The sequence below is a fragment of the Mustelus asterias genome, chromosome 1 (assembly GCF_964213995.1).
Source record: "Mustelus asterias chromosome 1, sMusAst1.hap1.1, whole genome shotgun sequence".
NCBI classification, from domain to species: domain Eukaryota; kingdom Metazoa; phylum Chordata; class Chondrichthyes; order Carcharhiniformes; family Triakidae; genus Mustelus; species Mustelus asterias.
The window spans coordinates 79,775,826-79,789,168 of NC_135801.1; the positions used below are offsets into that span (position 1 = coordinate 79,775,826).

Consider the following 13,343-nt stretch of genomic DNA (forward strand, 5'->3'; position numbering starts at 1 on the left):
AAAATGTATTGAAATATATTTAAATCAGGTTCACGGGATGTGAACCTGATGATATTCATGTTTGGACCAAGAACTGTAAGATGTGAAGCTGATTGGCCTGGCTGGAACCCAGCTGTTGCTATTCTTTCTGTCTCACAACATGAGGTTTGTCATATTTAATGCTGCATCTGCAAAATCAGGTCACGGAAGGGCTCATCCTTTTGGCAGTTTCTATCTCCTGCTCTGTATGTCACTGTGCGTCTTGGTTCCTCAGTGTAAATGGGAAAGATTAGCTTAGCGCGAGAATAAAGTAAATTTGTTTCATTCATTTCTGCTTCAAAAAAGTAGAATTACACAGAATCTACAGTGCCAAAGGAGGCCATTCAACCCATTGAGCCTGCACCAACAACAATCCCACCCAGGTCCCATCCCTGTAGCCCCACAAATTTACAGTCCTAATCCCCTTGACACTAATGGGGAATTTATCATGGCCAATCAACCTATCCCACACATCTTTGGACTGTGGGACGAAACCAGAGCATCCGGAGGAAACCCACACAGACGATGTGCAAACTCCACAGTCATCTGAGGCCGGAATTGAACCCGGGTCCCTAGCGCTGTGAGGCAGCAGTGCTAACCACTGTGCCACCATGCCACTTTTAAATGGCCACTTTTCCTTTCTTTGCTATTCTTTGCACGATTCCTTAAATGGGTGACGGCTTAAATCAATCTTAGTGTTAGCTTCTTAAAAGGGCACTTCCTAACATTGTTTACTCTCAAAAGCTATTTCAACCTATCCAAGGCCATTACTATAGTTTTGCATTTAACCATTCCACTTATGCACTTGTCAGTCTGCGTGATCTGTCTCTGTAGCTCTGCTATGGAATAATTTGTGAATTACGTGCCATTAACCATGGACATCTCATAAATCTTTAACATAATTTAGCATTGTGCCTATTTCCATTTGTTGACAAGGAATCAAAGCTAGATTCATAAGCATCCATTGTCCTCTGAATTCACTCTATTTGTGTTGTTGAATCTATCACCGCCGCAGTTTGCTCTTCATGTCAATTCATTTCATCTACTCATCAACCAACTCTATTATTCCTTTGTGAGTTATTCCATTCTACATTTGTGAGCCGGTGTCAAGTCATACACCTTCCGTGTTAACCTCCAGCTGTCAGTGCTGACATAGTTTTACCACAAGACCTTGATCTGCCCCACATCTTTCAACAGGGCAGTGAAAATCCTGTCTATTTTCATTTTTTACAGATGGCATAGATTTTCCTTGCCACCTGAGCATTAAACATTGGCTCGGCAGGGCGCAAAAATATATTCAGGAGAATAGGATGCCATTTACAGAACCCTTTTTCCTTCCTAAATTCAATTCCTGGCATTTGACCTTTCCTGACAGAGTGTCTATTAGCATTTTATACTGATGAGGCTTAAAGGCAGATAATGAAATTGTGAATCTACACCCTTTCACAAATCTAATCAGGATCTTCAATTCATAGTTTGTTTTATACTCCACCCTCTAATTCCAATGGAATACCCACTCGCTAATCTAACACTAGAGTTTGGTTTCCACGTTCATGCCACATCTTTTCTCTTGAATAACTCTCACAAAGATTCAATATCAATCAGTCCATCCAATCTCTTTCTTTCTGCCTGCAATCTGGCTTTGCTTCTTTTCAATTTTTATGGTAGGATGGACATTGGTCTTATCTTTTATTTTCTCAGTTTTTAAGAATTGATTTGAAATTTAATCCGGCTCATTCCCCCCCCCCCCCCCCCCCCGCCCCCCGGCCACAAGTATCAATTGTTGGGTAGGATTTTGTTGTCCAAGGTAAGCGGAAGGCACAAGCTGTCCATTCCACTGTCATTATATTGGCATTTGCACTGGACGCTCCTGCCGTCCAAGTAATGCAGTATCTTTAACACAGCATTTGGTATTTATCTGAACAGACCATGCAACCGTGTGACTCAACCAAGCAAATTAAGATTGTGAATGATCAATAGGAAGCAGGAATTGCACTTAAAATAGCAAATTTGATGTCGAACCAGGTTTAGGAAATGAAATAAAGGTTGGGATTTCACATGCCGGTGGAGGCACGGACCACTGGCTAGAGAACTGGCGGGGTGTCAAGCCTGGCACAGGTGGTCATACAAGCCCCAACTGTATTTTACAATCCTTCAGCAATGAATTGTCTGCAGTTGGGCCTTTTACCTTGTTAGAGGATGATGTTCCACACAATCCCCTCCCCTCCAAGCCAAAGAGTGAGAGCTAATCAGATGACCAGCAGCTGTTCAGTCTCAACAGCACCATTGGGAATGGTGGCCAGTGCTGGGACTGCAATCAGCCAGGAGCAGCCTCAATGGAGAAGGCCTCGGAATGAAGGCCAGTTTGTGGGGCTCACTGATGCCAGTCAGCCAGGTTCTGGAGAGGTGAGTGACATCATTCATGGGGGGGGGGGGGAGAAACAGGGGGGGTAATGGGGTCCTCTTTCAGTGGACACACTCTTTGCTTTTAGGGAGGGGCCCACTGTAGGTTTCAGGGTGCCCCATCAGGAGGCATTCACCTGAAGTCCACAGACTTCCAGGATATACCTGGTGGTCTCTCCATGTGGTGAAGTGCCAACCTGTCCCTGGTAAAATACCAGTAGCTGCAATTGGTCTAAGAGTGGACAAGCCGTCAGCCACTTTCTGTGCTGCTGGTAAAATGTCAGCTGCAGCAGGAAGACAGCAGCAACACCACAGCCATGCCGTTCCCACCACCGCCTTCTGGTCAGTTCCCTGGGGCCTCCCTATTAAATTAGGCCCATTGTGGGCAGCGCTTTTTTAAAAATTGGCATGCAGGAGCTGGAGGATTGAGTAAAATATTCTGAACAATTTATTTAAAATATTTCTACTGTGCCCTTTTGACATCACCACTGATCCTTCCACATTCAACATCTTATGTGAGCAAAACATGGTTATTTTTAATATTAGAAATCTCTGCGGTCAAAACACTTAACTTATGGGTTCATGTGATCCGCTTTGACATAAATGCCCTGCATTCATTAAAGAACTTTAAAAGCAAAAATGCAACAGATGATGAAGTAATAGAAAATATCTTGGGATGAGCTGATACTTGATTCACAGCCAAGACCAAAGTGCCAACAACACTATTTCAGCAAAACGAACCAGCCATTTTCTTTCTCCACTGCTAGTTGCAAAGGAATTTTCAGCCATTCAGTCTGCCTTAGAAACGTAGAAAAATAGAATCAGGAGAAGGTCATTCGGCCCTTTGAGTCTGCTCCGCCATTCATTAAGATCATGGCTTAACATCCAACTCAATAGCCTGATCCTGTCTTCCCCAGGTATAGTACATTTTCAAATCCAACATCAACATAATTCATCTTTTGCAAATCCAATTTTTTAATGTCCAAATAGCAGTTTAGTAATAGCAAATGGTTGCTGTAACTAAGTGAGAATAAAAACACGCAGACACTTTTTCTGTGACCATTTGTATATAGAAGCCAGTTGTTTATTCCTTGTATTACGAGGGAACAAAGGCATTATTTTCCACTCCATCAAGTAGCTACAAATTGTATGAATATCTACTACTGACTGTCTCCTCCACACTCTGATAGCTAAGCTAGGATCAGCACCCTAATATACCACCAGTTGTAAAAAGAAGCAAGAAGTCCAATTCCTTTATTATAGGTTTGATAGGAATCCATGAGCTACCATGACTAAAAGGACTATTGTGAATAGATACTGAAATTGTTCTGTAATGTATAATCTTGTCACTCTAAGAATGCAGGCTCATAACAAAGGGATACTTCATTGGAGCACAAAATAGTTCATATGACATTTCAATCTGCTAGAATTTAGAATAAGTCAACTGAGGATTCACATATAAACCCAAAATTAACCAATTTAAGTTACTTTAATTTTGGATCAGTACCTATCTGCTCCCTACATAATGTGTTCAGACAATTCAGCATAAAAACAGATAGCAATTCTCCATGTTGGTATTGATATTTATGTTCATTTAATGTAACCTTGGCAGAAAATCTAACTCTGTGTTTTGTCCACAGAAGAACATTAATATGCCAATAACATCAATTGGCGGGTCCAGCCTTTTGTTTAATCATAGCATTCCCAACTCACTGAGGCAGAGTCAAGGTTTGGAGCCTATTCTGGGCAATCTAGTGCAGTGGATGCTAGGTTGACATCCAGTGGCTTGTGACTTGTGCCACATAGACTGTGGGTGCCTACTAAATTCCTGCCATATAGGAATAATTGTGCCCATTGCCCTATGGATATACATATAGAGTCACAAATACTCATTTGCTGGGCAGCACGGTGGCACAGTGGTTAGCACTGCTGCCTCACAGCTCCAGGGACTCAGGTTGGATTCCAGCCTTGGGTGACCATGTGGAGTTTGCACATTCTTCCCGTGTCTGCGTGGATTTCTTCTGGGTGCTCTGGTTTCGTCCCACACTCCAAAGATGTGCATGTTAGGCGGATTGGCCATGTTAAATTGCCCCGAAGTGTCCCAAGAAGTCTAGGTTAGATAGATTAACCATAATAAATGTATGGGGTTACAGGGATAGGACGGGGGAGAGGGCCCAAGATAGATACTCTGTCAGAGAGTTGATGCAGACTCAATGAGCAGGATGGCACTAGAGAGATCCTATGAAAAGCACTCTGTGCTGCTGCATAACATTGTCAAAGCCAGTATGCATGATCTTTCTCTATTGCTTCAGTAATCTGTAGGTTGAGCTATGCCAAAGATCCAGTATAAAACAACTTCATTTCCACACTTGGTGAAAGAAGAAAACCTTCATTATTTACAAAAGTTCCATTTGAATCACTTGAATTTAAAAAAAAATCACTTCTAAGCAATCTTGACACTGAAAATACATTACGACGTACACATAAAAGTATAAATTATATACATACATAAGTTAACCACAATATTGTGACTGTTCTTATAATTTTTTTTAAAAAAGCACAAAAAGATAATGGCAGGACAAAATGCCTGCAAAATATCAGCCTTCATTCAAATGGCTTACAAAAACATGTACATTATCTTGTCAACTCCATTAGTGAATCACTGGCATCTAAACATTTCTGAACCACATCTTTTCTTTTACAGTCTTGTGATATTTTTCGTGACACATCTGGAATGAATATTCTTAAGTGCTTACATCTACTGAAAGCAAGTCAACAATGTCTAACAAAACAAGGTATTGCACAATCCTAATGTTGATGCAACTCACAGAAGAATGCATTTTGTAGGGTGACTGACCACCTATAACTTCATCAACGAATCTGCAAGTCTTCCTGCAGATCAAGTCCCTGTGTTACTTCTGCTTATAAAGTACAATATCGTTCTTGTGTCAATCTTTTAGTGTATGTGAATACTACCAAACATCTAAAAGCAACTAAACTGCTCTTTAATTCCTACATATGGCACAATAATGCATTCTATCATTTCCATTCTTTTGTGTTACTTTTAATCTTACTCCAAAGATGTGCAGTTAGGTGGATTGGCCATGCTAAATTGCCCCGTAGTGTCCAAAGATGGTGTGGGTTGGATGGATTGGCCTTGGCACGGGATTACGGGGATGGGGCGAGCCTGGGATGGGATGCTCTTTCGGAGAGTTGGTGCAGACACTATGGTTTGAATGGCCTCTTTCTGTACTATATGGATTCTATGATTTGAATGTGTTAAAAGCCATTCAGATGTGACTCAATGTGGAATGTTTATAAAGTGTTCTATGTAAACAATTTAGTCACGGGTGTAACTTGCTTCCCATATCACACAAATCTATTGCATTCCAGTACTATATTTCTGTGGCCAATTTCATGAACGTCATTATATTAGCAATCCCTTTTCTTCCAGAATACTGAGTTGGCTAACCAGCAGCCAACTCAGGGTTCAGTTTTTATCAGTAGACCGGGTGGGAACTAGCACCAAGTTCTGAGTTTCTGTCAATGACTTTATGAAACAGCAGAGAATAACCAGCAGTAAAGCTCAGAGTGCAGTCGGCAACTTGAGAGTTAACACTGAGGTGTGCTAACATGAGCACACTCTCCAAGTTCAATTCAGAACGAATGAGCTAATATCAAGCTGAATGAGAAAAAAAGACACATTTGATTCTAATCTGTGACCGATGATATATGGACATCCAATGTCTGTTTTGCTCTCACTGAGATGCATCCTCCTTAGTGCTGACACGGGAGTTCTAGACTACTGTATGTCCAAGTGCCTTGTCCTCAGAGGTCAGTTATTTCAAACAGCTTAGATCTGGGATCAAATACAGAGTGGTTTATATCCATGCTAAACCCTGGTTAGAAGTGCTGATCTGAAAAAAAAAGATATACATTGTTTTAACTGCATAATCAAATAATTGAATAGTGAAATAAGAACTTCGAGAAACAACAACAATTTTAAGTTTGTGATCGTAGGAAACAGCAGAGTAATCTTGTCACCAGAAGGCTATTCAAACTCTCCTCAGCAAATCAATTTTTCAGGTATGTCTTATCTATAATAACTGAATATCTATCAGATTTAAAACAAAAGATTGCACGGTAGCACAGTGGTTAGCACTGCTGCTTCACAGCTCCAGGGACCTGGGTTTGATTCCCGGCTTGGGTCACTGTCTGTGTGGAGTTTGCACATTCTCCTCGTGTCTGCGTGGGTTTCCTCCGGGTGCTCCGGTTTCCTCCCACAGTCCAAAGATGTGCGGGTTAGGTTGATTGGCTATGCTAAAAATTGCCCCTTAGAGTCCTGAGATGCGTAGGTTAGAGGGATTAGTGGGTAAATATGTAGGGATATGGGGGTAGGGCCTGGGTGGGATTGTGGTCGGTGCAGACTCGATGGGCCGAATGGCCTCCTTCTGCACTGTAGGGTTTCTATGAAATTTCTGACAAGCTCTAAACAAGCCCATCAAAATGCAATGTGACAAAGGCCCCACTTTCTACCTTCACGAAATTTAGGTCATCCAAAATTCCCCAGGCTGTGTTGTATGTGGCATGGTGGCGCAGTGGTTAGCACTGCTGCCTCACAACACTAGGGACCCAGGTTCAATTCTGCCCTTGGGGCAATGTCTGTGTGAAGTTTGCACCTTCTCTCCATGTCTGTGTGGGTTCCCTCTGGATGCTCCAGTTTCCTCCTACAGTCCAAAGATGTGCAGATTAGGCTAAATTGGCCCTTAGTGTCAGGGGGACTAGCAGGGTAAATATGTGGGGTTGCTGGGATAGGGTCTGGGTAGGATTGTTGTCGGTGCAGGCTCGAATGGCCTTTTTCTGCACTGTAGGGATTCTATGATTTTGTAACACACACCAAATCCCGTTCACCTTTCACCCCAGTGCTCGCCCAGATACACAGAATCCTGATTAAGCAATGCCTTGCTTTTTAACTCTCATTCTTGTTTTTAAATTGCTCCATGGATTCATCCCTTCCCTTCTCTGTAATCTCCTCCAGTATCACGACCCTCAGAGATATCTGTATTCCTCCAATTCAGGCCTGATGAGCATCCCTAATTTTAATTGCTCCACTCTTGGTAGCAATGCCTTTAGCTTCCATGGCGAATCCATCTAACCTACACATCTTTGGACAGTAAGGAGAAACTGATCATGGCCAACCACCTAACCTGCACACCTTTGGAAACCGGAGCACCTGGAGGAAACCCATGCAGACACAGGGAGAACGTGCAAACTCCACACAGACAGTCACCCAAGGTTGGAATCGAACCCAAGTCCCTGGCGCTGTAAGGCAGCAGAGCTAATCACTGTGCCAAAGATTTAAGCTGTGGAATTCCCTCCTTAAACCTCAGTCTATTGACTTATTTCCTCCTTTTAAAACCTACCTTTTTGGTCATCTGCTTTAACATGGCCTTATGTGGCATGGTGTCAAATTTTGTTTGATAATGCTCCCATGAAGTACCTTGGGTTGTTTTATATCTTTAAAGATGTTTTACTGTAACAAATTGTTGTGTATTTTCACAGAGTGGATCAACATTGCAATCTTGAATTACATGGCATGAAACTGTTACACATCATGAAAACATGACATGTCGAAACCAATGTGTTGGCAGATTAATATAATATAAAACTAACACTGTTTGGTGAACTCGGCAGTAAGTATAGGATATGAAGTTTACCTACTCCTGTTTAAAGTCTGGGTTTTTCCTCCACTCTTTTATTTTCATCAATAATCACATTACTCATAGTTACAAGCTTTCTGATGAAGCTCAGCACTAAATGCAGAATGGAATGATCTTGGGCAGGCAGGGCCCTTTGAGACTGTCTGCTCCATACCACTGCCGATAAAGGGATTAGTCTGCATAAAATCCATTTGCAAACTAAATGCTCGATTTCCTTTTGTTTTCAATTTTTCAATCTCAAGTATTTGCTCTGGTTTGGCAAACTTTCAGTGGAGATTTAAAATAAAAGCACACAATCACTAAGTAAACAGATCAAAAACACACTGATCCCATTGATCCTCAAACAAAAATAAGTAAAGGGAAATATGTAATTATCTAGGATTTATAGAGGGGTTTAAGTATAGGCCTCTCTTTGTAATTACCCACAGACTAAAATTGTTGTTTCATGAGGTTTGGTGTCTACCTTAGTGTCTTCCACCTCTCCTTCTCAATGTGGTTCTCAGGGCTTTCACTCTCATAGGATGCCAAGTAAAGTGCTGAGGAGAAACAGGAGAAATAATAACACATTACTAATGGTACAATTTCAATCTAAAACAAAACGTGCCATTTAAATTTCTTATATATCTTAGACACAAATAAGCTGCAGCACTGAAAAATGGGCGGCACGGTGACACAGTGGTTAGCACTGCTGCCTCACAGCACCTGGGACCCAGATTCGATTCCTGGCTTGGATAGCTGTCTCTGTGGAGTTTGCATGTTGTCCCCGTGTCTACATGGATTTCCTCCGGGTGCTCCGGTTTCCTCCCACAGTCCAAAGATGTGCTGGTTAGGTGCACTGGCCATGCTAAATTCTCCCTCAGTGTACCCGAACAGGTGCCGGAGTATGGCAACCAGGGGATTTTCACAGTAACTTCATTGCAGTGTTAATGTAAGCCTTGTGACACTAATAAATAAACTTTTAACTTTAGAGGTCATTTGGCTCTTGTGGTACATGTTCTGATGCAACTCTTCAACGACTCTTAGTTCTATCTTCAATTCTGTTTTCTTGCCACTTCCCTGTATCCATCTGCCATGGAATCTTAGGGACACATTCACATTTAACCCATTCTGGAATGTAATCCTCCTAAAAGTTGCATGGAGCCAGGTTGCTTGCTTTGTTCTAACATTAGCGGCACAGGGTTTAGCACTGTTGCCTCAGAGTGCCAGGGACCTGGGTTTGATTCCCAACTTGAATCACTGTCTGTGCGGAGTCTGCGCGTTCTCCCTGAGTCTGCATGGGTTTCCTCTGGGTGCTCCGGTTTCCTCCCACAGTCTGAAAGACGTACTGGTTGGGTGCATTGGCCATGCTAAATTCTCCCTCAGTGTACCTGAACAGGCACCGGAGTGTGGCAACTAGGGGATTTTCACAGTAATTTCATTGCAGTGTTAATGTAAGCCTACTTGCGACACTAATAAATAAACTAAACTAGTGCAGAAAAATAATGTGAAAAAAAATCTTACTGTCCATCTCTCTGGGTTTTAGGAACAAGTTAAATTTGATCATAATTAAGAGATAAAGCTTGTGACATACCCAAGGGTTTGTGTCCATGGCGACAGACATTTCAATGAACCAGTGAGCTCTTAGCTTTGATTCAGTGTCCTGGTCGCTGCGGATCAGCAGAAACCGGCGCTTTAAATGCTATGTATGTTTGACAGTTTTACATAATTGGGAAAGATTTTAGTTTGGACTTGATTTGCTTCAATTTGAATTTGAAGGACAACAGGAAGAAGGTCTCACCTCCACCTGCAGCAGTACTTTAGTTTTTCTGGCTCCATAATCCACATAGAGGGGAGTATGTGAAGATGAGGGTAATTAAAGCTGATGTTTGTTGTCCAACCACTGGACTGGCTTCTGCATTATTAGGAGAGGTTGTAAATTGAAGGGTCTCTATTATTTACTATCTGAGGATGTATAAATTTCGTATTCTGTAATCTAGTGAAATCTGTCGTTAATCTTTATAGATGCTGTTTAATCTTTATGTTTAACAAAATAACTTAGACACAATTATTTCTCAGTGTTTATTCTGATGTTATTCGAAGGCCAGAAGAATATTAGAAGGCTTATGTAATTTTCAGCAAGCAAATTGCAAAGACTAGGGTGGTTTGTTCAACACTGGGCTACTTTACAATGGCAGGCATTGTGTGTAAGGTCGCATGTAGATTCACATGGATCAAGGGCTCCCTTATGAGAGTGGTTCTTAACACTGAGTACAAGAGAGATAACTGGTAAGAGCCTGAAATTTATAGCATGCAATTCAGACATATACCAGTGCAAAAGGCCAGATTAAAACTCTGCGCTGAGATCCTTTGTTTGAAACTGAGGGCAGGATATAACATTTTAAGGGTAACCATTTGTAAACTGAAACCAAACTTATTTCTGAGTGCAGAGAAAAGTAAACGGATGGGATTCCCCGGCCGTTCATGCCGGCAGGATTCTCTGGTCCTGCTGCGGTGAACGCAGATTTGGCAAATTCTCCATTCTCACTTGCAGCAGCAGCAGGGTGTGAACGGCTGGAAAATTCCAGCCAATATGATTATAAATTGGAAATTCGTCGCTGTAAAACATGCCTTAAGTTCTGCTTTTGGCAATTTAAAAAATGTCTTTAGCATGTTTCTGTTGATCCTCAGCAACTAAGAATAGCGAATCCAAACAAAGGTGCGCCTTTTCCCTGAGACTGAGATTTTCATTAAGTATTTCTATCCCCAAGTTTTATTGCTTAAAAAGCAAAATCAGACTAATTTGTAATGTGAATTTGGAAATCAACACACATCACTGTAGCCACAGTTGTAAATCAATTTACTTTCTCCAGTTATTAGGTAATTATTTTAAATATTATCTCAATGCCTCTGAGATTACAGTCTGAAATATTAGAGGGTAAATGCTTAATGAGTTTATATGACATTTCTTTATTTGCTATTCTAACACTCATGTTATCCCATTTAAAATGAAGACATAGAAACATAGAAACTAGAACCAGGCCCTTCGAGCCTGCTCTGCCATTCATTATGATTATGGCTGATCATCAAACTCAGTACCCTGAGCCCACCCCCATCTCCCCATATCCCTTTAGCCCCAAGAATAGAAACACAAGAAAATGTTGATGCTTTGCAGCAGCAAGCTAAACGCAGCTAACGCAGCGATGCATTGTAAGTGACACAGTAGCATGAATAGGAAGAGGAATTAAGACTGGTCACGGACAAGTTGGGCCAAAGGGCCTCTTTCTGTGCTGTATATATTTATGACTCTAAAATGGATAAAAGTTCTGCTAGGACTACCAGCACTTCAGGGTTATATAGTCACCAGGTAACCAATTCACAATATGTAATGACGCACATTTCTGTTTCAGCTGTTCTAATGTTCTAATTCTTTTGAAAAGAAACTTTAATGCTAGGAAAAATACAAGTTACAGTTTGATATTCTTTCATTAATCCTAGAAAATCAGTTTTATCTTTCCCAAACACAACTTGTAATTTTTTTAGCTCCTTCAATTTATTAAAATGTCCCAAAGTGCTTCATTAGTGCATTATCAAACAAAATTTGACAACGAGCAACGTAAAGATATAAGGCAAATAACCAAAAGCTTGCCTGAAGTGTTTGGCTAGATTAAGTTCTCAATTTCCAGGAATGTAGCTTTAACTAGAACCTTCTGAGTCAAAGGAGAGAATGCTACCACTGAACTAACAATTGCTCGCCAAGTATGGTGAAAACATAATCAAATGTTTTTCAATGAAAAAATAGAGAACAGATGTTCTCTGAAATCTAAACACGAACAATAATGCACTGCAATCATTGTATTTTGTGGGCACAGGAATAATTATATTTCAATCAAACTTACATTATTGCCATGCACAGTGTCTCAGGCGGTAAAGTTAATGAAACTGATGGTGCCTGCCAAATTTGCGTGGCGGTACGATGATTTAAAAGCTAATACAACTAAATTCATTCTAGAAGAAGTTTTCTTCATCCAGCTCAATGCTTTTGATTTTTGGGTTTTCATTCAATTTATATTGAAGTGACTGAGAGTTGCTTTAAGAATTCAAACATCACCACATGAACAATTCACTACGTCCATTCTTTGCCACTAGTCCTGGCAACATCCTCGTAAATCTTCTTTGCACTCTTTCCAGTTTATCAATGTCTTTCCTGTAACAGGGTGACCAAAACTGTACACAATACTCCAAGTGTGGCCTCACCAATGATTTATACAACTGTACCATAATATCCCAACTCCTATATTAAGTGCCCTGACTAATGAAGGCCAGTGTGCTAAACACCTTCTTCACTACCCTGTCTACCTGTGACGCCACTTTCAATGAACTTGTAATCTTAGGTCCCTCTGCTCTTCAACATCCCCGGGCCTTACCATTCACTGTATAAGTCCTATCCTGCTTTGACTTTCCAAAATGCAACACCTCACAATATCATCACAATGCATTTTCCAATGTATCTAATGACTTACTATCTTCAGAGAAGACAGGAGCTGTGAGGAGATATTGAAGAATTTTGCGATCACGCTCGAAGGGACACTCCACTTGTTTCCAGGTCATAAACTCACTGACTTGCTTTGCCAGCTCCCAGAATTTCTAAACGAATCATAAGTAATAAATTAAATAGTTTCGTGCAATGGTTTGAACTATAATCTTAGAGGATATTAAAGTGCATGTCAATATTTCTTGCTGCTTTTAAACGTGAAATACTTCACAAACTTAGAGCCCTTGGACCAAGAAGGTCACAGCATTCTGAGCAGCAAAGGAGAATGTGAAAGGTAAAGTAGCCATTAGACATTCAAATTTGGTATTTTAAAAAATGTCTGGCTGACAGAAAAAAAGATGGTAATTTACCAGCACCTATTACTGTGAGGTGAAAAAGAATTTCTTGTAATGAATTTGGTGGTTTGGAGAAGCAACGTCACGACATGGTGGAAATCAGGTTCAAACTCCTCTTCCACTGTGTTTCTAATCTCTGTGACAGTGAGATGCCAAGTAAAGGCCTGATTAGCTGGTGAATCAATACGCTGGCTGGGGAAGTGTTTCAAACCACTGCAATACCCAGTCTTTCAGCTTTGTTTATTTCTGACATTCCTCTAGTGCTGCAAAATATTGCATATTGCCTGCAGAGTTGATAATGAGCTCAGAATTCACAGAATATTGTTTAGAATAACA

The 13,343-nt window shown here is 40.9% G+C and overlaps 1 protein-coding gene and 1 long non-coding RNA gene across 3 annotated transcripts in view; one reads left to right on the top strand and one right to left on the bottom strand.

Moving 5' to 3' along the window:
* Positions 1 to 2,332: 2,332 nt before the first annotated feature.
* The window catches only part of LOC144495428 (uncharacterized), a 29,161-nt gene continuing 18,150 nt past the window's right edge, over positions 2,333 to 13,343 (top strand). The window contains exons 1-2 of the long non-coding RNA XR_013498282.1: positions 2,333 to 2,424; positions 5,126 to 5,216. This is a non-coding gene — a long non-coding RNA (uncharacterized LOC144495428). The remainder of the gene's footprint in view (positions 2,425 to 5,125; positions 5,217 to 13,343) is intronic.
* rasgef1ba (RasGEF domain family, member 1Ba) overlaps positions 3,475 to 13,343 on the bottom strand; it is a 67,545-nt gene continuing 57,676 nt past the window's right edge. Inside the window, exons 12-14 of one of the 2 annotated variants that reach the window (XM_078215450.1) lie at positions 12,641 to 12,764; positions 8,605 to 8,677; positions 3,475 to 6,338 (exon numbers count right to left, since the gene is read on the bottom strand). In XM_078215450.1, coding sequence (XP_078071576.1) covers positions 6,314 to 6,338; positions 8,605 to 8,677; positions 12,641 to 12,764 — 222 coding nt within the window. In that variant the 3' untranslated portion in view covers positions 3,475 to 6,313. The remainder of the gene's footprint in view (positions 6,339 to 8,604; positions 8,678 to 12,640; positions 12,765 to 13,343) is intronic. The other variant, XM_078215376.1, reaches the window with a different exon arrangement.